Genomic DNA, 27,052 nt, shown 5'->3' on the forward strand with positions numbered 1-27,052 from the left:
AGGACTATGGAGCTATGAGGCTGTGGTGGAAATTTCACTGCTTGGAGCTGCCATATTAAAATGTATTTAAGGTAAAAAATATATATATTTATTTATTTAAATATACATACAGTGTATATATATATATATATATATATATATATATATATATATATACTACTGTGGCATCCGGCTGGGGTGGAGCCCAGCCGGGACGCCCAGGAGGACCGGAGAAGGGCTTGTACCTCCTCCAGACCGCGAGGGGGCGACCGCTCTGGTTGTATTGGGGTCCATGGGTAGAGGGCTTGGAAGCCCAGCCCTTTAGGGGCCCTTGGCCACCATCAGGTGGCATCCCAGTGCCTGAAGAAATCTGGAGCCCAGCACTTCCGCCACACCAGGAAGTGCTGGGGAAGAAAACAGGGGACACCCGGAGGGCTTCCGGGTGAGCAGCCGGCACTTCCGCCACACTGGGGCGTGTCTGCGGAGGAATGCTGGGAAGCAGCTGGAGCCCATCCGGTTTCTATATAAGGGGCCGCCTTCCTTCATTCAGTAGCGAAGTCGGGTGGAAGAAGGACGGAGCTGGAGAGAGCACTGGAGGCGGCCAGGAGAAAGGCAGTTAGACTGTGAGGCCTGGACTTTGGGGGATCGGTGCAAGAGGCACTGGGTTGTGCACTGAACTTGTTTGTATATGGTGTGTAAATAAACGTGTGTTGTGTGAAATAATGATGTCCGTCTGTCTGTGTCTGGGCCATCTACCACTATATATATATATATTGTGGTATTTGGCCAGCTTGTCATCCTGGCCAATACCCCCAGGCCACCAGATGGAGCCCTCCCTGCAGTATGGAGGTGCCCCGAAGACCAGCAGGGAATCATGGACGCTGTAGTTTTTATCCACAGCCCTGCTGGATACCACAGGGGCCACAAGAGGGAGCTGCAGGGAGGACCAAAGAGTCATATGTGCCCTATAACCCGAAAGTGCGTCATAGGAAGAGCGACGGCAGAAGTGACGTACTTCCAGGGTGAAGATAAGGACTTGTACCTGACCAGGAAGTGATAAAAAATCACATGGACTGGGGATTGGGAACACTTCCGGGTCAGGGAGTATAAAAGGACTGTGGGAGCTCCCAGATGGTGAGTTGAGCTGGATGGAACGGTGGCAACACGTCTGGGAGTGGTGGTGTATTATTGTAGTGATTATTGTTTGGTTTATGAGTATTGTGGAGAAGAGGGTGCATTGTGCACTGTGGAAGATAAATAAAGTCAACATTTGGACTTTTATCTGGTGTCTGGTATCTTGGACAGGGGTTCAAGGGAGCGATAAGCGCCTCCTATCTGTATATATATATATATATATATATATATATATATATATATATATATATATATATATATATATATATATATATATATATATATATATATATAAACACTAAGGGGCTCCGCCCCCTGCTCACTTCGCTCGGCCTTGATTAACTGGATATACAATTTAAAGAGATTGTTATTTTCATGGGAATTGTTACATACTCTTTCAATTTCGATTCTATGTTGCATTGCTTCTCCATGATCATAAATATACACCTGACCGAATTGTGGTTTCTTCGAAATTAAACTTGTCATAGCTTTAATTGTTGTGGGACCACAGATAGTCATAGCGTATGGTCCATTATTGTTTAAATCTACATTTTGAGCATTGAATGATGCGAATTCGAAAAGATTATTGTAGACTCGCGATATTTTGCCTGTAGTGTTTGTGGATTTCACTTTCACCAAACAACAAATCTTTTAATTCTCGCAGATATGCCTCTTCATTGGGAAGAAACACTACTTTTCCCTGATGGCAACATGAATTAAATGATCTACAAGTCTCCTACTAAAAACTGTAAAGCTGAACAATATCTTCTTACTTCTGACATATCACCTATGTCCATATATTGAATTTCTTTTTGCTGTTCTGTTATTTCACCGAGTAATAATTTCCGTTTGTCTGTGTTAAAGCGATCTTTACTTTAGTTTTTTTTTATACTTTCGAATTTTACTACTTTCATATTCTTTAACTTGCTCTGCATTTGTATCGCACCAACGTTTTTGAACCTTTTCATGAAGTCTTTTATTTCTGACCCTGATTGGACCTACGAGGTTTTCAATTCCACTTGGTCCGGGCTGATTATTACTTTCCTTATTTTCAGAATTTGCACTTAGATTATTATCGTTCTCTTGTGCATCCTTTTTTGCCTTCTTTTCTCTCCAACGCTTTCGTGTCTTTTTTTGACGTGCTGCACTTTCTTGTTTGCTTAGTCGTTAACGTGCCATCTAGAATATATAAAATTTTTAAGAGCTGAGAGAACAGAGAAGTGTGTCTGCCAAAAGCTTTCCAACAACTGAGAGGTTAAATGTCCGTGAACTTGTTTTAAATTGGTTGTTCTCGCGGGACATCAATGTATCTTTCTTAGAAGGTCACGTCTCGATCCAAGATTTTTTTATATTATATATAAATAACTTAATATTAAAATAATAAGTTTGTCCAGTTCCTGAATTGGCCAACCGTTTCACATTTTGGCCGAGAGGTGCGGCCAAAATCCGAATTACTACAAATGACCAGCATAAATGCTACTTTGGCTTGCCATTTCGTGAAGTGGCTAGAACGCCTTGGCCAAAGTTCAATGCACTGATGCAAGGCTGTCCGCTCAAGGTGCGAAGATGCTTAAAACTTTCAGATGCAGATTCAGAAGTGAGTTTTCCATTCTGCACGAGAAACTGCTCAAGGCAGGTCTTGTTCAGAAAGCGGACGCCACTTGAGACGGCCTTCCCCTCGCCCAAACACTAACCTTCAGGTCAATAAAATTGTTCCCTGATGTTACTAATAGTCACTATTTTAGGTTCTAAATGATAAAAGAAATGTGAAACCTATTTATATACCTAATCTTAATTAATTTGAAACAAACAAGTGGTGTCCGCTTTCTGAACAAGAGCCACCAAGGCTACACTCGATGCAATTGCACTACTAATCGCTGCTCATGCCTTTTTTCTTCCAACTTTGGCCATTCGCCCCATGCCATTTCCCAAACTGGCTGGCCAAATCACGGAATCGAGGAAAAGATCGGACATTGATCGGTCAATTTACAGTGACATTGGCCATTTCCCACTTTGGCCAATTTCGGGTTTTGGACGTAACATATGAAACACACACTCACATATATATATATATATATATATATATATATATATATATATAAACACATCCACGCGTTTCCTCCGCTTCCAAGGAAACAGAAAACTCACTTAGCCACTAACAACACAAGGGAGGCGAGCACGTCAGCAAAACGAAATCTCAGAAGAAAGCTAACGTCGCTTAATGGTGTCCCTTTTACTTTCCTCCAACGCTAATGCACAAGCGAGGCGAGCACATCAGCAAAACGAATCCTCCTAGCAGAGAGATGCTCAGAGTAGTTCCTTTCAATTACCTGACATCTCTACATTTCAGTTTATTTTCTGATAATTTCAAGTTTCTAAGGCCCCGGGCTTTTTACACCATGGGCTTACACAGCTAGTATATATATATATATATATATATATATATATATATATATATATATATATATATATATATATATATATATATATATATGTGACAGATAGGGCGCTGTCGTCCCTTTGAACCCTCGGACCAGACGCCAGACACCAGATAAAAGTACAAAAGTTGACTTTATTATAATAATCATGTGCACAAAGCACCCTCCACTCCACAATACTCATAAATAATTCACAATAAACAATAATCCAATCCTCCAAGCCTCCAGACGTATTGTCACCCTTCCTCCCAACTCAGCTCAATCCGCTGTGGTTTCCCATAGTCCTTTTAAAGTCCTTGACCCAGAAGTTTTTCTCTCTCTCTCTGTCCATGTGACTGGCAACACTTTCGGGTCAGATGAAAACTCCTTCGTCATCTCTTCTGTCCCCATGACTGGAGTGCGTACTTCAGGGCTGTATGGAAAATAATCCTTGAGCCTCCCTGCAGTGTCCTCTGGTGGCCACCATGGTATCCAGCAGGGCTGTGAAGGAATACTCCAAGGTCCATGATGCCTTGCTGGAATTCGGGGCATCTCCACGTCACAGGGAGGGCTCCATCTGGTGGTGTGGGGGTATTGGCCGGGATGAATGGCTGGCCTTATACCACAATATATACATATATAAATATCTTCTCCTCCCTGCGTGGAGTTTGCATGTTCTCCCCGTGTCTGCGTGGGTTTCCTCCGGGTGCTCGGGTTTCCTCCCACAGTCCAAGGACATGCAGGTTAGATGCATTGGCGATCCTAAATTGTCCCTAGTGTGTGCTGGGTGTGTGTGTGTGTGTGCCCTGTGGTGGGCTGGCACCCTTCCTGGGGTTTGTTCCTGCCTTGCCCTGTGTTGGCTGGGATTGGCTCCAGCAGACCCCATGACTCTGTGTTAGGATATTGCAGGTTGGACAATGACTGACTAACTAAACATCTTTTTTCTCCATGCAGCATTTAAACCACATTATGCATCCTGATGACAGCTTACTGTCATTTATGTACTCTCAGCGTTGCTAAATAATGAGCATGTAATCTGCTGATACACACAATTATAAAGTCAAATGGTAAAGCAATATTTTTCAGTTTCTCGGTCAAAAGGGTGGCAACACGCTTATACGCTTAAAGCTGGTTTTGACTTAGTCATAAATGTCACCAGTTATAGACAGATGCTCCATTGTCACTTGGCAGCACAGAAGAAATGAGTCCACTCCTTTTTCAGAACACCCTTCCTACAATTCAAGGTTGGTGCCCTTATTTATCAAGCGCCCTCAGAAGAACTCCTAGGAATTGCACTAAACGTCTGACTAGGATAAGAATTTCTCCTATCACACAGTAGAACACGAGGCGTAGCTGTAAAGTATCCTACTGCCACTCCAGGTAAGGAGTAGGAGGCCACGTCTGAAAAAGAACGACGGACCAAAACTACCGTGAAATTCGCAAAGACTGCATGTAGTAAAGTGAGGCCCGCAGCTGATCGGGTTACCTTTTGCTGCATGTCGGCACTAATAATATTTATTTACAGCAATCTGAGGTATTAAAGAGGAACTTCATCCCTCTATGCACCAAAGCTAAAAGAAAATGTCGAATTTAGTTGTATCTGGCCCTTACCAAGATTACCAAGATTATCAAGATCGGCATCTTTTTAAAATAAATAATCGCAGCACTCGCCACTTGGTAGGAGAGGGCGTGGTAGAGCGGCGAGAGCTGTTCCGGGCACAATGTGAGAGCGGGTGGGCCTACACTAAGTGCACAGGAGTGAGATCGTCTGTGACACTAATTACCGCCGAGTGCTGCTAATCATAACAGCTGGCCTCAGCGCTCGCCGGGCTTCGGCCTGTAAAATAAAGGAAAAGAGGGCCAGAAGCACAGCCAGGACACTCATCCCAGCGCCCGCCGGTCTCCGTATCGACCGTGCTCCTGCCCCCCTCCGACAGCCCCCAACTTGCCTGCTGAAGTCCTCCGCCGCAGGTTCCATGCCCGTCCGTTCGTCGCCTCGGCACCGCCTCGCAGGCAGCTCGCCCAGCCGCCCAGGGGATCTCCTCTGCCCATCCAGAGGGCGGCCCTTCTCCGACGCGCGCACTCCAGCGCGCGTCCTCCCTATCGGAGGAACCGGCATTCACCCTTCGGTTCCTCCTTCTTTTCTTGACGCGCTGGCGGTCTGGGTCTGAGCACAGCAAAGCTCAAATCCAGCCCGTCTGCGTCCAGGCAGAGCGACAGGAGACAGCTGCAGGCTTGAGCGCAGGGCGCTAGGACCCAGGGCACTCAGCAGCCCGATCCTACCAGCCTTGCGTGTTCGAGCTCCTCGCCTCGCTAGCTGTCTGCACCGCCGCATCCGCTGTTGGGAGGTTGCCTACTCGGAGCCGGTCGTCCCGTAATCGGTCACGCCATGTTCGGAACCCCCTTGCTCTACGGGCAGCAACACTCACCACTCCCGCCGTGTTCTGCCTGCCTCCGGTTCCAGCGCCGCGCCGATCCTCCGTCTCAGTCGGTGGCTTTCTCGGCGCGACCGCCATCTCCATCAGCTGCTCACACTGGCGCGAGAACACGTAGCAGTTCCTCTAAAAGCGGCTTGGCGGGCGAAGGACTCCTCCGGCGCACGCCGAGCCGCTGGTGGAGAGAGACAGGCGTCGGTGGGCTTACCTGTCCATCAGCTCCACGCGGCGCCTGCCTCCTCTGGGCCACTCCCTCTGGCCCAATCGGGTCTCGGTTTGGCACGAGACTGGCATTCCTTGGGCCCGCCTCTATCCAATCATGGGGGGGCACGCAAGACACACCGGCCAATCCCGTGCCTGTCAGCGGGCGGGACCACCGCCCGCCATCTTGTCTCCCTCGCTGGACGGAGGCGTGCCTCCTCACCGCGTTGTAGCTGCAGTGATTCCTCGAGCCGCAGCGGCTCCGATTCCGCAGCCTCCTTTGCTGCCTCCGTAGCCGCACTGCCGACAGCCCGTGGGTCGCGCACTCCTGCCACAGGCGCGATCCGGTCTGTCCCTCCCTGTGGAAAACAAGGTATGACCGACCCGAAGGGCCGATTACTGCAGGGCAGGGCACTCACCTCCCGGATCCCGTCTTGCCGAGGCCCCCACCTCGGTGTGGCCTTTGCGCCGCCACCGCCTGGCTGTCCGTGTCGACAGCGCGACTTCGGAGCCCGCTGCGCCCAGCGAGGCCCGCTCCTCCTCCGCACCGGGGATGGCCTCTTCATTCGGCGGTTTCGGGTAAACGCCCGCTGGGCGCGGCGGGCCGCTCCCGCGGCCAGTGTGTGGGGTCCGCTGCTGCGCCGGGCCGTTCACAAAATATTTATAAAGACGGGTCCCCCCCTTTTAGCAGGGGGTTGGCCCCACGTTGGGCGCCATTGTGAACGCTGGCCCCGGCACAGACAGACGGACAGCATATTTTTGCCCAACACACTGTTTATTGACACACTATTTACAATATAAAGTCCTAGTGCACACTCACACACCCCAGTGCCTCCTCCCGATTTCCCCAAGTCCAGGCCCACAGTCTCTTGTGCCTTCCTGGCCGCCTCCAGTCCTTCCTCTTGCTCAGTCCACTTCCACCCGACTTCCACCAATCACTGGAGGGCGGCCCTAAATAATGCCCCGGATGAGCCCCAGGTGCTTCCGCCTCTAGCCACGCCTGCGCGTGGCGGAAGTGTCGGCTGTCTTCCTGGCAGCCTCCGGTGCCACACAAAGTCTTCCCCGCACTTCCTGGTGTGGCGGAAGTGCCGGGCTCCCGGATAATTAGGCACCGGGCGCCGCCTGGCGGTGGCCACGGGTCCCTACAGGGCTGGGCTTCAAAGCCCTGTACCCGAGGCCCCTGCCTAACCAGGACGGACGCCCCCACTCCGTCTGGAGGAGGCACTCGCCTCCTCCGGTCCTCCAAGCGTCCGGCCGGGCTCCTGCCCCGGCCGGCAACTGCACGGGATAAACCGGCATCGGGGCGCCGCCTGGCGGTGACCACGAGCCCCTACAGGGAAGGGCTTCCATGCCCTCAACCCGTGGCCCCCAACAGAACCAGGACGGACGCCCCTCGCGGTCTGGAGGAGGCACAAGCCCTCCTCACGCCCTCCTACGCCCCGCCGGGCTCCAGCCGCCGGGGCCACAATATATATATATATATAAACACATCCACGCGTTTCCTCTGCTTCCAAGGAAACAGAAAACTCACTTAGCCACTAACAACACAAGGGAGGCGAGCACGTCAGCAAAACGAAATCTCAGAAGAAAGCTAACGTCGCTTAATGGTGTCCCTTTTACTTTCCCTCCCGCCGCTAATGCACAAGCGAGGCGAGCACATCAGCAAAACGAATCCTCCTAGCAGAGAGATGCTCAGAGTAGTTCCTTTCAATTACCTGACATCTCTACATTTCAGTTTATTTTCTGATAATTTCAAGTTTCTAAGGCCCCGGGCTTTTTACACCATGGGCTTACACAGCTAGCTATATATATATATATATATATATATATATATATATATATATATATATATATATATATATATATATATATATATTGTGACAGATAGGGCCGCTGTCGTCCCCTTGAACCCTCGGACCAGACGCCAGACACCAGATAAAAGTACAAAAGTTGACTTTATTATAATAATCATGTGCACAAAGCACCCTCCACTCCACAATACTCATAAATAATTCACAATAAACAATAATCCAATCCTCCAAGCCTCCAGACGTATTGTCACCCTTCCTCCCAACTCAGCTCAATCCGCTGTGGTTTCCCATAGTCCTTTTAAAGTCCTTGACCCAGAAGTTTTTCTCTCTCTCTCTGTCCATGTGACTGGCAACACTTTCGGGTCAGATGAAAACTCCTTCGTCATCTCTTCTGTCCCCATGACTGGGACGTACTTCTGGGCTGTATGGAAAATAATCCTTGAGCCTCCCTGCAGTGTCCTCTGGTGGCCACCATGGTATCCAGCAGGGCTGTGAAGGAATACTCCAAGGTCCATGATGCCTTGCTGGAATTCGGGGCATCTCCACGTCACAGGGAGGGCTCCATCTGGTGGTGTGGGGGTATTGGCCGGGATGAATGGCTGGCCTTATACCACAATATATACATATATAAATATCTTCTCCTCCCTGCGTGGAGTTTGCATGTTCTCCCCGTGTCTGCGTGGGTTTCCTCCGGGTGCTCGGGTTTCCTCCCACAGTCCAAGGACATGCAGGTTAGATGCATTGGCGATCCTAAATTGTCCCTAGTGTGTGCTGGGTGTGTGTGTGTGTGTGCCCTGTGGTGGGCTGGCACCCTTCCTGGGGTTTGTTCCTGCCTTGCGCCCTGTGTTGGCTGGGATTGGCTCCAGCAGACCCCCATGACTCTGTGTTAGGATATTGCAGGTTGGACAATGACTGACTAACTAAACATCTTTTTTCTCCATGCAGCATTTAAACCACATTATGCATCCTGATGACAGCTTACTGTCATTTATGTACTCTCAGCGTTGCTAAATAATGAGCATGTAATCTGCTGATACACACAATTATAAAGTCAAATGGTAAAGCAATATTTTTCAGTTTCTCGGTCAAAAGGGTGGCAACACCGCTTGTACGCTTAACGCTGGTTTTGACTTAGTCATAAATGTCACCAGTTATAGACAGATGCTCCATTGTCACTTGGCAGCACAGAAGAAATGAGTCCACTCCTTTTTCAGAACACCCTTCCTACAATTCAAGGTTGGTGCCCTTATTTATCAAGCGCCCTCAGAAGAACTCCTAGGAATTGCACTAAACGTCTGACTAGGATAAGAATTTCTCCTATCACACAGTAGAACACGAGGCGTAGCTGTAAAGTATCCTACTGCCACTCCAGGTAAGGAGTAGGAGGCCACGTCTGAAAAAGAACGACGGACCAAAACTACCGTGAAATTCGCAAAGACTGCATGTGGTAAAGTGAGGCCCGCAGCTGATCGGGTTACCTTATCGCTGCATGTCGGCACTAATAATATTTATTTACAGCAATCTGAGGTATTAAAGAGGAACTTCATCTCTGTATGCACCAAAGCTAAAAGAAAATGTCGGAATTTAGTTGTATCTGGCCCCTTACCAAGATTACCAAGATTATCAAGATCGGCATCTTTTTAAAATAAATAATCGCAGCACTCGCCACTTGGTAGGAGAGGGCGTGGTAGAGCGGCGAGAGCGGTTCCCGGGCACAATGTGAGAGCGGGTGGGCCTACACTAAGTGCACAGGAGTGAGATCGTCTGTGACACTAATTACCGCCGAGTGCTGCTAATCATAACAGCTGTGCCACGTCCCAATTTTAAAAGGAGAAGTGCGAGTGTGAGATGGGAAGACAAAGAAAGAAAGAAAAATGAGGAAGGGAAGGAGGGAGGGCGCGTTCGTGTGTGTGTGCTAACGATCGAGAGAGAAAGTAAGAAAAGGCAGTGCAGTCAGTGGTCCTGCGATGGATCTGCACTCTAGGGACAGATTGTCCCCAATGAGTGTATAGTGGAGTGGGTGTCATCAAGGTGGTGTCTTCTCTGATGTACGCCGAAGCGAGCGTGAAGAAAGACGAGAGGACAAACGACCCCGAGCGGTCTGAGTGACATAGCTCAAGGCAGTCAGGACAGGGGTTAAGATGGAGAGGACCTCAGCTGTTGAAGTCTCCGTTGAACAAGTGTGCCTAATAAAGTGGCCAGTGAGTGTATATATACATCAGCTTTAGTGCCATCTGCAAATTTCATGTCTACTTACCTATATTGGAATCAAACACATAACTTATTTTTGTGTTGAGAGGCAAAAAATGGTTGCACTTCAAATAATTAACCTAATTTTCTCTCTTCTTGGCATGAGAGCTTAGCATGATATGTTTATAGAGTCATTATCTGTAAGTCTGCAAAATTATAGCATGAAAGCTGTGAGGCCCTGCTATTGTTACACAGATATTCAATTCACAAATTTCCAGCTTACAAAATAGTACTAGTGTGCCTTACAAATACTCGTGAACAAAACACAGACTGTAAGTCCCAAAAGCACTTCCACACAATGTCCACTAGAGGGGGATCTCACCATCAAACCCTGGCTAGTAATAAGGACAAGCACCGAATCTTTATAAAATAAAAAGTTTATTTTTACAAAATGCTCTTTAATAACAATGAAGCTCCATGGAGCACAGGAAGTAAATGAACTGCATAAAAATACTAAAGGCAGTCCAATGCAAACAGAGTCTCAATACTGTACAGTAATACCAGAAATGTGGTCAAACAGCGAGCTTGAGGGTCAAAGTTCCAAAATATACCAAAGGCACAAACACAATTAGCTCACTGACTCCTGAGCGCATTCACAATGAACCACCAGGAACTGTGAAAGACCCTCTGGATTTACTGGGAGAAAAGATCCTCATTCTCCCTGTCTTGTATTTCTTAGGTTTTTGCTCCTCTTCTTGCTGTCATATAACGTGATATTCAAACAAATCTCCTGCTTGTATGCTGTCTTGTATAAAACTGAAAATGTCAGTGCAAACAATGCTGAAATGTCCAGTTATATGCCCTCCATCATCCATATGCTCAACACGTGTCTAAATATATATATTGTAATACAAAACAAAATTACAAATTTTATTGTAATCTATACTCTGTTTTCTCCCAAACCACAGTGGGAAGTAAGCAGAATAGTGTTTCCAGCACAGTTAGGAAGCACACTTTAATCGCACAATTTTAACAGTCCTACAGATCCAGCAGAAACCCTGCTGTGTTATCTGCAGCAGCTTCTTGAGTCCTGCGTTGCTGTTTTGCTTCAACGATTTTCACCGCCGGCTCTAAACTACAAAGACTGATAATGAGATGAATATTAAGTATTATTATCCACGTTTGTCAAATAATTAAATAACTAGCTAACTGAGAAATAAAAAATTAGAAAAGAACTTCCTCTGAGAAAAAAACAAATGTTAAAGTTGATGCCATGCCAAGGACTGGCATCCTGTTCAGTGCTGGATCCCCCAGTGCCAATAACAAATACTCATTACTGTGGAAGTTTTCACATTTTATTGTTATACAACATTGAATCACAGTGGATTTAATTTCTTTCTTCTGACAATGATGAATATGAAAAACATGGATTCATGTCACAATGAAAAAGTGATCTAAATTAAATAGAATTACAATTAATGAATTATAAAATACAAACAAATTGATTGCATAAATAAATATTCACTACCCTTAAATCATAACTGGTGCTGCCGGAAATCACATTTTTAATTAAATGGATCATCTCAGGCAAATTCAGTTGATGGTAATATAAATGGTGCCACTTGTGGTGAGTCAGTGCAGTGGGCTAACCTACACAATGAAGACAGAAGAACACTCCATGAAAATGTGATCAGAAAGCACATTTCAAAGATAGATAGATAGATAGATAGATAGATAGATAGATAGATAGATAGATAGATAGATAGATAGATAGATAGATAGATAGGAAAGGGACTATATAATAGATAGATAGATAGATAGATAGATAGATAGATAGATAGATAGATAGATAGACAGATAGACAGACAGATAGATATGAAAGGCACTATATAACAGATAGACAGACAGATAGATATGAAAGGGACTATATAATAGATAGATAATAGATAGATAGATATTAAAGGCACTATATAATAGATAGATAGATAGATAGATAGATAGATAGATAGATAGATAGATATGAAAGGCACTATATAATAGATAGATAGAGATTAAAGGCACTATATAATAGATAGATAGATAGTGTCACACACATATGGAGGCACGTAAAGACCCGAATGGTAGCGAGAAAACTCCAGCCAAGGGGGAAAACCGAGGTACTAACCTTTCTCTCTTTATTTACCACAGAAAGAAAGAAGTAACACCACCATGAAAATGCCCAGGTTCCACAAACACGTCTGCTACTTCCGCATTCATTCCCTCCCTTCCATCTATCTCTGATGATGTCATGGCTCCCATCTACCACCTCGGTCCTTCCCAGCATTCCTCTATCAGTTCTGGTCCCACTACATAAATGTTCCCCACTCCGCCATCATGTTTCTGACCTGATTTCTATTTTTGCAAGACTGTACAGTATACGGGGCTGGACAAACCCCAAACCTTTATGCTGTCTGATTGCTTTATTTACAATAGATAGATAGATATGAAAGGTGCTATATGACAGATATTATTTTTAATTTTTAAAATAAACTTTTTTTGCACAATATAGAAAACATGAACACATCAATATTATACACTTAAAAAATAAATAACAGCTTCACAAGAAAATTGATAATTACATTGCTCCTCCACTACTCCCCAGTACACGCCTCCTACCCCACCCACAAATTTAAATAATTTTCCTTGATAAGTAAATAGATACATATGTTAACAAAAAAACTAAATGTTTAACTCCTCCACTGCTCCCTTGTGCAGATAGATAGATGGATGGAGACAAGAAAATATCGAAGTCACTGAATATTCCTTGGTAGTCGAGTTAAAACACTCATTGAGAAATGGAGTGTGGCACAGCTGTAAATCAGCTAGATAAGGCCGTCCACCAAAACTGAATGATCCAGCAAGAAGACGAGGAGTGAGGAAGGCCACTAAGTGACCTAGAAGAACTCTGAAGGAGTTACAAGCTACAGTAGTTCAGATTAGAAAGACTGTGCAGGCATCAACTGCTACTCGGTGCCTCACCAGACATAACATTTCAGCTAGGGTGTGCCAGAATGTACATAAGAGACCCTGACGTCAGCTGCAAAAAGGTTCTAAGCTCTGATGTGAACAAAATTGAGATTTCTTTAGGCCATCCAAGTAAACCCGTAATCTAAACACATTATCAAAATCATCCTATGAAACCTGGTGGTGGTGGTGGCGTCAGGCTGTGGGGATGCTCCTCTGCAGCAGGCTCGGGAAGGTTTCTGTGGGTAAAATGAATGCAACAAAATCCAGGGAAATCATGGCCGAAATCCTGAATGCAGGAAATCACAGAGAAATGCCAGAGGAATAACTTGATACTATTTATAAGAAACCTGCATCTTGAGAGAGGATTTGTTTTGAAGCAAGACAACAAGCCTAAGCATAAATCCAAAGTGACACAAGAAATACAACAATGTGAATGTTCTGGAGTGGCCAAGTCAGTGTCCAGATCTCAGTCCAAGTGACAATTTATGACTGGATGGTTCACTCAGGATCACCGGACAGACCTTTTGCAAAGACCAATAGAGAAAAATGGCAGTGTGCAGATGTGCAAATCTAACAGAAAAAGAGACCTGAGCAGATAGACTGAAGACTGCCTTGGCTGCCAAAAGTACGTCTAGTAAAGACCTGAAGAGCACAAATATACTGCTCAAAAGAATTAAAGGAACACTTTTAATCAGAGTATAGCATAAAGTCAATGAAACTTATGGGATATTAATCTGGTCAGTTAAGTAGCAGAGGGGTTGTTAATCAGTTTCAGCTGCTGTGGTGTTAATGAAATTAACAACAGATGCACTAGAGGGGCAACAATGAGATGACCCCAAAACAGGAATGGTTTAACAGGTGGAGGCCACTGACATTTTTCCCTCCTCATCTTTTCTGACTGTTTCTTCACTAGTTTTGCATTTGGCTACAGTCAGTGTCACTACTGGTAGCATGAGGCGATACCTGGACCCTACAGAGGTTGCACAGGTAGTCCAACTTCTCCAGGATGGCACATCAATACGTGTCATTGCCAGAAGGTTTGCTGTGTCTCCCTGCACAGTCTCAAGGGCATGGAGGAGATTCTAGGAGACAAGCAGTTACTCTAGGAGAGCTGGAGAGGGCCATAGAAGGTCCATAACCCATCAGCAGGACCAGTATCTGCTCCTTTGGGCAAGGAGGAACAGGATGAGCACTGCCAGAGCCCTACAAAATGACCTCCAGCAGGCCACTGGTGTGAATGTCTCTGACCAAACAACCAGAAAGACTTCATGAGGGTGACCCAAGGGCCCCATGTCCTCTAATGGGCCCTGAGCTCACTGCCCAGCAGCATGCAGCTCGATTGGCATTCACCATAGAATACCAGAATTGGCAGATGCACCACTGGTGCCCTGTGCTTTTACAGATGAGAGCAGGTTCACCCTGAGCACGTGACAGAAGTGAAAGGGTCTGGAGAAGCCATGGAGAACATTATGCTGCCTGTAACATCATTCAGCATGAGCAGTTTGGTGGTGGGTTAATGATTGTCTGGGGAGGCATATCCATGGAGGGTCACACAGACCGCTACAGGCTTGACAAAGGCACCTTGGCTGCCATTAGGTATCAGGATGAAATCCTTGGACCCATTGTCAGACCCTATGCTGGTACAGTGGCTCCTGGTGCACGACAATTCCTGGCCTCATGTGGTGAGAGTATGCAGGCAGTTCCTGGAGGATGAAGGAATTGATACCATTGACTGGCCACCACACTTTCCTGACCTAAATCCAATAGAACACCTCTGGGACATTATGTTTTGGTCCATCCAATGCCACCAGGTTGCACCTCAGACTGTCCAGGAGCTCAGTGATGCCCTGGTCCAGATCTGGGAGGAGATCCCCACAACACCATCTGTCATCTCATTAGAAGCATGCACCGATGTTGTCAGGCATGTATACAAGAACACAGGGGCCATACAAAGTGCTGCGCACAATTTTGAGTTGCTGCAATTAAATTTTGGCAAAATGGACTAGCCTGCCACATAATTTTTCACTCTGATTTTGGGGCGTCTTTGAATTCAGGGCTCTGTAGGTTGATCATTTTCATTTCCATCAAACGATGTGGCATCCTTTCGTTCCTAACACATTACCCAGTACTTATGTGATCAATTATTGTTTTAGATTTCTAATTTAGATCACCCTTTTCATGTTGACATTAATTATCTTTTTCTGTTGATCTGTGTCAAAAAAGCCCAATTAAATCTATAGGGATTTAAAGTTGTATTACAATGAAATGTGAAAACTTCCAACTTTGCATAGCACTGCATATGGTGTGAAAGTGAGACGAGGAACAATCAATTTATTACCCTTGTTAATGTCCCCTAGGCCACTAGAGTGTACTGGGGGCTAAATTCATTAGAGTATTGGGGAGGACAGACCAAGTGCCACTTACGGGTCCTCAGGGGTACCAGCAGACTTTTGAGTGCTGGCTGGATATTTTGGAGACCGTAGTGAGGGGCCTTACCTGGATGGGTTTCATGACCCGGGCAGTCACTATATGGTGGCCTTGGAGTTGGGAGAAAGCCATTGCTAAGTGAAAAGTTAAATAAAGAAGGCTAGAGGGCAAGTAGAGTGGCCAGAAGGCTGATTTTTTTTTTGTTGTTATTATTTTTAAGCCTTTTTACTTTTGCCACTTATGTTCTTTCTTTATTAATCACTTGGGTTCAGAGATAAAGCACAAGCTACCCCTATAGTCCACATTAGCCACCACCACTTCCCTATTATGGCCATTCCCACACTGGATGAAATTACCCACACCTTTCCAGTGATGGCCCTGCTGTCAAATCTTTGCTTCTCTCAACAGAAGATCTCAAGTGTTCATTTTTTCTCAGAGAGTAAACAAGTACAGGACATTTTACAAAGCAAATTTAAATAAGAGTGAGCTGCAGACTACTACAACTACTATTACTACTAATAATAATAATAATAATTTTATTTATATAGTGCCTTTCATGTGTTGTTAGGAACACCGATTCACTTTTTAACTTTAAAGGCACCATAGTTTGTTCTGCTTCTTCCCACCTTGAGGGATCTGCGTTCACTTCCTGGTCCAGTCTCCCTCTGTGTGGACTTGGCACATTCTCCACAAGTCCCAGTGGCTGTTTTCAGGGTTCTACAGTGTCCGTCTAAAGTTATGCAGGTGTGATAAAGGCGCTATATAGCGCCCGACCCGGCACAGACTACGCAGAGGCACGTGTTCACACTCAAAGGGCTTTTTATTTTCTTCAGCCGTGGGCACACGCCTTCCCCGTGTCCCACAGGCCCAACACAGTCTAAAGCACAAAATAACCCACACAACCAAACGCTTCCTGGCACCACCACTCCTCCCAGGCAACCTCGTCCTCTTCCTCCCGATTCTGGCCTTGATTGCTGGGAGGCAGGCCCTTTTATACCCCACCCGGAAGTGTTCCAGGTGCCTGACCAGCTGGTCTTAATTGCACCTCCGGGTGAGGCTTATAAACCGTCCAGCGTGGTGGCTGGTTGTCCGCAGCACCCCCTAGCGGCCACCCCATCTCCCAACTGGGCTGCTGTGGTGGACTCCATGTCCCATGGAGCCACGGGGAAGATTGAGGAGGGATCCACGGCCAGGGAGGCTGCCCTCAAGCGCCCTGGGGAAGGTACTGTAATGTCCATGATGGTTCCCCCGGGAGCAGCAGAGGCGTCCCGGCCGGGCATGGGACCCGGCTGTCCATCACACAGGTTAATTGAAAAGTCTAAATTTAATGAGTGAGTGTTACCTGTAATGGACTCTCATCTTGTCAATGGTTATTACATTTAACCCAAATCTCGTTGGACTCCAGCACACTGTGGCCCTGGTTTGAGTCTAGTAAATCTATTATTAAATTCTATCCTGAATTTTATAGTACTTTTGTCCTTATAGCAAGTATTCCATACCTTATCATACCATGCTACATCATACCAATCCTGAATGAACCCAGAAAAATGGCCTTTAAAATGGAATTTGAGGGTTGAGGATACCACACTGTTTTTCAAATGCACTTACTCCAAACCAAATCAGGGTTGCACTAGGCTGGAACCTATTCTTACAGCACTGTATGCAAAATGGAAAAAAAACACCAGTCCATTTTAATTCAAAATAAATTCTGTTTTTAGACAAAAGTGCAAACAGTTGTTTCTCAAGTTATGTAACAGTTCTATTCTGGAAATCATTTCATAACTAGAAATTGAGCCCATCTTTCACCTTGCAGGCTGAACACACCTGTGTACAGCAACTAAATGGAACATCAATATGTCAGGGAACACATCATAGATATCACCTCTTAATCTCTTTCTGCTTATACTGAGAAGGAGTTGAACCTTTTTAGTTTGAGCAAAATGGACATTAAAAGGTGTCATGACTGGAGTGTTTAAATAATGAAAGGAATCGATGCAGTGGATCCAAGCGGTTACTTTACGAGAAATTCTGCAACAAGAACACAGAGACACATTTGTTAAGGGCTCTTGACAATTGTTAGATTAATATAATATAATATAATATAATATAATATAATATAATATAATATAATATAATATAATATAATATAATATAATATAATAAAGAGCGGCATGGTGGCGCAGTGGTAGCGCTGCTGCCTCGCAGTTAGGAGACCTGGGTTCGCTTCCCGGGTCCTCCCTGCGTGGAGTTTGCATGTTCTCCCCGTGTCTACGTGGGTTTCCTCCGGGTACTCCGTTTTCCTCCCACGGTCCAAAGACATGCAGGTTAGGTGGCTTGGTAATTCTAAATTGTCCCTAGTGTGTGCTTGGTGTGTGGGTGTGGGTGTGTCCTGCAATGGGTTGGCACCCTGCCCAGGATTGGTTCCTGCCTTGCACCCTGTGTTGGCTGGGATTGGCTCCAGCAGACCCCCGTGACCCTGTGTTCGGATTCAATGGGTTGCAAGATGGATGGATAATATAATATAATATAATATAATATGCTGGGTGTAGATGCAGAGGACAGGAGGATATAGAAAAAGATGATCTGCTGTGGCGACCCCTAATGGGAGCAGCCAAAAGAAGAACAAGAAGAATATAATATAATATAATGTAATATAATAGATTGGCTCCAGCAAACCCCCTGACCCTGTAGTTAGGATATAGCGGGTTGGATAATGGATGGATGGATAATATAATATAATTATATATATTATCTGCCAGCCCACCACAGATATAACATGATATAAAATCCAATGTCTCTCGGTCTGCCTGTTTGTCTGTCTGTCCACTTTTCACGAGAGAACTACTTAACAGATTTAGATCGGGTTTTTTTCTATAATTTGCTTGAGCATTCCGGTTGATTTTGTGACCTCTCTCATCGCGCTAAGTATCATAGTTCGCTTATGGTTCCATTTTATTTGCACAAATCCGAGAGAGACGCAGCGGACTGAGCGTCACGCTCCAGCATCGAGGCATACCTTACCTCCACTTAGCTAGCGAACGAGAGAACTACTTAACGGATTTAGATTTATTTATTTTTTTTTGTATAATTTGCTTGAACGTTCCGGTTGATTCTGAGACTTCTCTCATCACGCTAAAAATCCTAGTCACTTGCATGAGCAATATATTCGCGCTAATCCCAGAGAGAGGCTGCGGGCCTAGGGGGAGGTAAGTGTGACGTCAGAAGTGGGAAGCCTCACTCACATGCCAGACTGCGTTCAAGTTGCTCTACCTCTGTGTTTTGGAGTGTAGCTTGCCTCCACTTAGCAAGCAATACCTGTTTGTTTATTGATTTTTAAAGTGTGTCATGTTTCACTACCACACGGACGGAGCTGTGGGGTATGGCTAGTATACTATAATATGACATGACTTCGGTATTGATAATAGCTTTCAGACCTCAGTATCAGTATCAAAATGGTTCAGAAGCAAATAACAGGTAACTCCAAAACCCCCCGTCTTATTCAAGCCTCATTGGTGCCACAGTACATACTGCTTTCCTCTTGAATCCCTGAGATGAAGCAATAAACATTCCTACGTGAAGTCTCAATTCTACCCCCCCTACCATCATGTTCTAATTGCATCAATGCCTCTTACTTTCATTTCGTGAAGTCTACAAAATGATGGACATCATGAAGTCCTTAACAGTCTGAAGTAATGGGGGTATGGGAGTCCCACGTGAAGTCCTGATTGCATCAAAGCAATAAAAGGAGGGAGGTTCCCCATGATATTCTGGCTGTGTCATAGCATGTACTTCATTTCGTGAAGTCTATGAAATGACAAACCCCCATGAGATCATGAAGTCCTTATCAGTCTGAAACAATGATGGTGTGGGAGTCCCACATGAAGTCCTGATTGCATCAATGTAATAAAAGGAGGAGGAGTGCGTCAAGATATTCTAATCATCTCAAAAGCATAGACTTTCATTCTATGAAGTCTACAAAAAGCAATAAGTGGGGGTCTCCCATGGTATTCTAATCATGTCTTTGCAAGTACTTTCAGTTCGCAACGTCTACCAAATGATGGAGACCATAATACCATGAAGTCTTTAACAGTTTTAAGCAATGGGTGGGGGGGAGTTCCACATGAAGTCCTGATCGTATCAAAGCAATAAGGAGAAATGGAGGGGGGTCCCCCATGATGTTCTAATCGTGGCAAAGCATGTACTTTCATTTCACAATGTCTACGAAATGATGGACACCATAATACCATAAAGTCTTTATCAGTTTGAAGCAATGTGGGTGTAGGAGTCCAACGTAAAGTCCTGATTGCATCAAAGCAATAAAAGGAGGGGGGTTCCCCATGATGTTCTGGTTGTGTCATAGCATCTACTTCATTTCGTGAAGTCTATGAAATGACAAACCCCCATGAGATCATGAAGTCTTTATCAGTCTGAAACAATGATGGTGTGGGAGCCCCACATGAAGTCCTGATTGCATCAAAGCTATAAAAGGAGGAGGAGTGTGTCAAGATATTCTAATCGTGTCAAAGCATAGACTTTCATTCTGTGAAGTCTACAAAAACAATAAGTGGGGTTTCCCATGATATTCTAATCATGTCTAAGCATGTACTTTCATTTCACAATGTCTACGAAATGATGGACACCATAATACCATAAAGTCTTTATCAGTTTGAAGCAATGTGGGTGTGGAAGTCCAACGTAAAGTCCTGATTGCATCAAAGCAATAAAAGGAGGGGGGTTCCCCATGATGTTCTGGTTGTGTCATAGCATCTACTTCATTTCGCGAAGTCTATGAAATGACAAACCCCCATGAGATCATGAAGTCCTTATCAGTCTGAAACAATGATGGTGTGGGAGTCCCACATGAAGTCCTGATTGCATCAAAGCTATAAAAGGAGGAGGAGTGTGTCAAGATATTCTAATCGTGTCAAAGCATAGACTTTCATTCTGTGAAGTCTACAAAAACAATAAGTGTGGGGGTTTCCCATGATATTCTAATCATGTCTAAGCATGTACTTTCAGTTCGCAACGTCTACCAAATGATGGAGACCATAATACCATAAAGTCTTTATCAGTTTGAAGCAATGTGGGTGTGGGAGTCCAACGTAAAGTCCTGATTGCATCAAAGCAATAAAAGGTGGGGGTTCCCCATGATGTTCTGGTTGTGTCATAGCATCTACTTCATTTCGTGAAGTCTATGAAATGACAAACCCCCATGAGGTCATGAAGTCCTTATCAGTCTGAAACAATGATGGTGTGGGAGTCCCACATGAAGTCCTGATTGCATCAAAGCTATAAAAGGAGGAGGAGTGTGTCAAGATATTCTAATCGTGTCAAAGCATAGACTTTCATTCTGTGAAGTCTACAAAAACAATAAGTGTGGGGGTTTCCCATGATATTCTAATCATGTCTAAGCATGTACTTTCAGTTCGCAACGTCTACCAAATGATGGAGACCATAATACCATAAAGTCTTTATCAGTTTGAAGCAATGTGGGTGTGGGAGTCCAACGTAAAGTCCTGATTGCATCAAAGCAATAAAAGGTGGGGGTTCCCCATGATGTTCTGGTTGTGTCATAGCATCTACTTCATTTCGTGAAGTCTATGAAATGACAAACCCCCATGAGGTCATGAAGTCCTTATCAGTCTGAAACAATGATGGTGTGGGAGTCCCACATGAAGTCCTGATCGTATCAAAGCAATAAAAGGAGGGGGAGTGTGCCATGATTTTCTAATAGTTTTAAAATATAGACTTTCATTCTGTGAAGTCTATGAAAAGCAATAACTGGGGGAGGGGGGTCTCCCATGATAGTCTAATCGTGTCTAAGCATGTACTTTCACTTTGCAAAGTCTGTGAAATGATGGACATGAAAATATCATGAAGTCCTTATCAGTTTGCAGCAATGGGAGTGTGCGAGTTCCACATGAAGTCCTGATTGTATCAAAGCAATAAGGGGAAGGGGATCCTCCATGATGTTCTAATCATGTCAACGCATGTACTTTCATTTTATAAACTCTATGAAATGACAGACATTTTTCCCACACTGCAATGGTGAAAGTTGACATTTACTTCTAATATCAAAAATCCTGAAATTCCAGTACTGTTTCTTTTCAAAATTTGTTCTTTTTCAGTACTTTTCCAATACCACCACACAACGCAAACCTACACTTGACCAACGAATAATGGGGAAAGGTAGAAGTTCACTTCCAAAGGTCAAATGTGGTGTTAGTTTCTTGCTTAGGAAGTGCACTGATTTTTCCATTAGTCAGTCAGTCAGTCATTATCCAACCCGCTGTATCCTAACACAGGGTCACGGGGGTCTGCTGGAGCCAATCCCAGCCAACACAGGGCACAAGGTAGGAACAAACCCCGGGCAGGGCGCCAACCCACCACATATTTTACCATTAGTATCTAATATTATTCTAGCAAAAATCATGTTTTTTGCCCAATTTGAAGCATACAATTGGATCAATGACATGTGGATTATGCAATACAAATAATGTGAGGTTATTTGTTCTTTATTTCCATAAACATATTCCCAATTGTTTGCCATTGTACAGCACTGGACACCATTAACATATCATACACTTTTTCCTTCTGCATGAAATTTATTTTATCCAAATTTTTTCTCAGCCATCACTACAAGCTTCATGGGGTAAGTAATGTATAAAACAAAAACAAAAGTCAGTGCTTGTGGCAGCAATGCCAGGACCTCTTCCAATTTCAACATGGAGTACCAGCAGATTTCCTTGCCATACTGGATGTGAGGACAGGCACCTCTTTGAAAATCTTCAAGGGAGGACCCAATCAACCTCCACTGTCTCACGATAATCGATCCACGTTTCAATGTACTGGTCTTTACACCCGGAAACTCTTTCAGCATCATCAAGGGTGAAATAGATCGACTGTTGACGTATCCCACCATTCGAATGTCATCATATGGCAATAAAAACAGCACTGCCGGAAATTTGCTTCCAATTCTAGCATTGTAAAAATATCTCACTTGTGAGTTGAATATTGCTTTAAAAGATAAGAACACCATTAGCAGCTTCTAGGCTTTATGCCTTTGAGTGGTAACCTTGTCACACTAGTTATCCTGCCCTGCAAGCCTTTTGGAACGTGCTAGGTAAACAGGAGCAAACGGGCAAAAATACCTAAAACAGAGGAGAAGAACAAGCAGGCTGCAAAGAGACAACAACCGAGAGAGGATCAGACACAGGAGCTGTGAGGTAACAGCGGCAACCAGTGTGCCACCTCCTTTAAGAAAGGAGTTACCTTATTAAAAGTTAAAAGCTTATTTATTATTCATGGTATAAATGATGTATAATCCACAACTAAAACGTTACTAGATTTATATGCCTGGCAGGCAGTGTGGCCTCGTAATGGCAGCCTTGGCCTTTAAGGCAGGCTGCAGTTTGTGAGACTCAAGTACTGAGGGAGAAACATTGGGACAGGCCTGTCTCCTTCACTTTTCACTCTGTACACCTCCGACTATAAATATAACAGCAGGTCATGTCACTTGCTGAAATTCTCAGATGATTCTGCACTTTTTGAGTGTATTGATAAAGAGGATAAACCAGAGGAGAGGAGTCAATGTGAAGAACTTTGTTTCTTGGTGCAAAAAGAACTGTCTACAACTTAACATCAGCAAAGCCAAGGAACTGATTTTTAACTTTCACCGCACCAAAAGCCTCCATGTCTGGTCACTGTTCAGAGAGTGGAAGTTGAGATGGTGCACTTCTACAATAACTAAGTAGGTCCACATCAATGACAGATTGGATGGGTCTTCCTTAGGAGACTGTGCACCTTGAATGTGGGAAGTGACGTCCTTCACATCTTCTACAACTTTTTAATGACCACTGAGATCTTATACCCTGTAGAGGGCTGGGTTGGTAACATCACACGAAGAGAGGCCCACTGAAGCAACAAGTTCATTAAAAGGGCAGGCTCAGTTGTAGGAGGCTCACTGTGGACCCCCTAGAGGACATATCAAAGGAGAGAATTAAATCTAAACTGAGTGCCATTATGAACAATGCTGCACATCCTCTCTGTGACACACCAGCACTGAGGACTTCAAGGTGTAAAACCATTTAGCAGAAGTGTGTCAAGAAACATGATGGGGGCTCATTTATACCAACATGTCTGCAAAATGACTCCCTGGGGCCGAGACTGCCAAATCAGAAGTTTTCTTTCTTTTTAAATTTTCTTCATTTTAGTCTATCTATCTATCTATCTATCTATCTATCTATCTATCTATCTATCTATCTATCTATCTATCTATCTATCTATCTATCTATCTATCTATTATATAGTGCCTTTCCTATCTATCTATCTATCTATTATATAGTGCCTTTCCTATCTATCTATCTATCTATCTATCTATCTATCTATCTATTATATAGTGCCTTTCCTATCTATCTATCTATCTATCTATCTATCTATTATATAGTGCCTTTCCTATCTATCTATCTATCTATCTATCTATTATATAGTGCCTTTCCTATCTATCTATCTATCTATCTATCTATCTATCTATCTATCTATCTATCTATCTATCTATCTATTATATAGTGCCTTTCCTATCTATCTATCTATCTATCTATCTATCTATCTATCTATCTATCTATCTATCTATCTATCTATCTATCTATCTATCTATCTATTATATAGTGCCTTTCCTATCTATCTATCTATCTATCTATCTATTATATACTACTCTATCTATCTTACTGTTAGGTTTTACAAACAAGGTGCACAACCAAGTATAATTCAAATATGTTTCTTTATAGAGCAGATCTTTACATAATGCGTGTGTTATATCATCTGTCAGCCTACAGCGCCTTTATCTATATGTATATTAACATTATATTATATTATTAGCCTATTTCAGTGGCTTAGAAAACCAAAGTGCAGCTTAATTAGAAAGTACAAACTTACACAACAGAGAAAATCCATTTAAAATACAGTCACTTCCTGGTTATGATAAAATGTACATTTTGTGCGTTTTCTTCGGCAAAGTGAGAATTAAAGATTTGCGCCCATATCCCATATTCTGCATGTATATCTAACTGTTAGGCACTTGCAGCTTTAAAGAATTCAATTCTGTCTGCTCGTACACCCGTCAGTCTTGAATGTTGGTCGGATTCAATACGTCTGCGTGTAATTTCACATTACAATAAAGCCTTTAATGCCACGTCGAAAAGAAATTTCAAAGATGAATTTGTGTACCTCATTAGAAGCCACGTACGCGTGTGAAAGGTCAGTTCTTTTTCAATATAATTGACTTTTATTAAGCGTACTATTCGGTGTCTGCAGGTTTAGTATGTTTCACGTATTGTCAAAAGGCATTACTGATGAGTTATTAATAACTAATAAAAAGTTGCTTGATATGTGTAAGCACCATGTTAGAAATCTGTTTAGTCTTCTCTAGTCATTTGCGTTCACACACAACTCTTAAATTCAAATAGTATTAATGACACTTTAATTTTGTCGGGTCTGTTCATAAAGTCGCCCTTATATTTATAATAATACTTTAATGCTGTCCTGTCTGGTTTTAAAGCAACTCCGAAGAAAGTCGAACAGCAAACGGCAAAGGGGCGCTGACACACCGCACGTGATCCATAATTTATCTGAAATGATGCAGTGCTCCGCTAGGTCTTTATAGTCGTAAGACTCGCGAAGCAATGCTCTGCCATTTGCCCCAGTGGTAAAACGACATCGCCAGTAAGACTAGGTGAGACCACAATCTAAAGCACAAGCCTCAAAGAAATTCTCATTAAAGAAAAATAATATTGCTAGCTAAATAAACTTTGATGTAAAAGCAGTCTTGAACTAAGCGCTGGAAATGCATCATTAATGCTTGGAGTTATATTTTTTGTATTCTTGCCACTACGTGCATGAAGGATCCACATTAAATTCAAAGAAAAAAAAAGAACTGAGAGCTTACACTCCCACCACCCTCATCCTCCCACCCATTCTATTTAACACTCCGTCTCCCTATAGGGATTAAGGTGCCCAGCACGCACAAACTCCAAAGCCGCATCTGTCTGCCAGTCTGTCAGTCAGTCACGGTGCCCAGTTGCAAGTGTAATCGGTTAAAATAAATAATAATAAAAGCGCACGCCTATCGGTCTTTTCACCGACGAAACAATCTTACCTTTCACGGAGACACAGATGAGTAGCAGAAGTAAATTGTGCTGTCCGGTCGGCTTCATCTGGCGTATCCAGTTGCCGGTAATTCGCAAGCAGGAGAAGCAAATGCAGCTTGGCTATACGAGAGGCAGACAATGCGCTTCCTGCTACAGAGCAAGTTCGCGCTGTCCCGCTCCAGACCCCCACCTTCTCCTCCTCTCCCCCCCTCCCCTTTCTCTCTCTCTCTCTCTCTCTCTCTCTTTCTCTCTCTCATATACAGAGACAGAACGCACAATTCACGTTGCAACAAATACCTGATTATTATAAAAAAGCCCACGAATAGCTGCAATCCACCTGGATCAAGGACTATTGGAGCAGAGAAAGAAAAGAGGGACAGAGAAGGGTTTTTGGATGATGAAGAAGACAGATTCCATACGAAAAAAAAAGTTAATAATGAACCTCTCTGAACATGAATTCAAAACTCTACTTACATGCAGAAACAGGGTCCAATGTGTCGTGCTATTTTCGAACCCGTTTATATATAGATAGATAGATAATAATTCAATAGACTCCAAAAGAAGAGTTGGGGGAAAACTGACCTAAGTGTGATGCCCACAGCTGGCACTCTCGTCCATTGAGGGCAATGAGGACATATCACAGACATGGGGTGTTGCAAAGTGCATAGTGCTTTTATTTGAAACGAAAAGTTCAAATGTAATAAAGTGAAATTATAAATAAATTAATAAATATTCCAGGATAAAGACAGAGCTCTCCTGGAGGCTAAAATCAGTGAATAAAACAATCCAACAATGAATCTACTTTTGAGCCTTGGTGAATCAAGCTACAAACTAGCATCTCATTTGCTTACCCTTTTCAGTCTCCTCAATAACAAGAGATGTTCCCTGATGGATGCAGTCAGCCCATTTTATGTGTCTTGTGCCTTCACCACCAACCCTTGGTGTCCATAATCACAATAAGAATGCCAGGCAAGTTGTTCAGTGATGAGCTGTGAGCACAGGTCCCACTAGAAGACGTTAGACCCTCATACCCCTCTCATGGAGTCTGTTTGTGACAGTTTGGTCTGAAACACGAACACCAGTAGCCAGCTGGAGGTCATTTTGTAAGGCTCTGGCAATGCTCCTCCTGTTCGTCCTCGCACAAAGGAGAAGATACCGGTCCTGCTGCTGGATTGATGCCCTTCTACGGCCCTGTCCTACTCTCCTTGTGTGATGGCCCACCTCCTGATATCTCTTTTGAGAAAACCTTTTTGTGATAGTATGTATGGATGCGCCATCCTGGAGGAATTTGACTACCTGTGCTCATG

The 27,052-nt window shown here is 43.9% G+C and overlaps 1 protein-coding gene across 1 annotated transcript in view; it reads right to left on the reverse strand.

The window, feature by feature from the left end:
* chrna6 (cholinergic receptor, nicotinic, alpha 6) overlaps positions 1-25,912 on the reverse strand; it is an 86,270-nt gene extending 60,358 nt beyond the window's left edge. Inside the window, exon 1 of the mRNA XM_039758231.1 lies at positions 25,754-25,912. Coding sequence (XP_039614165.1) covers positions 25,754-25,811 — 58 coding nt within the window. The 5' untranslated portion in view covers positions 25,812-25,912. The remainder of the gene's footprint in view (positions 1-25,753) is intronic.
* Positions 25,913-27,052: the final 1,140 nt, after the last annotated feature.

This window comes from Polypterus senegalus, chromosome 7 (genome assembly GCF_016835505.1).
Source record: "Polypterus senegalus isolate Bchr_013 chromosome 7, ASM1683550v1, whole genome shotgun sequence".
Classification (NCBI taxonomy): Eukaryota; Metazoa; Chordata; class Cladistia; order Polypteriformes; family Polypteridae; genus Polypterus; species Polypterus senegalus.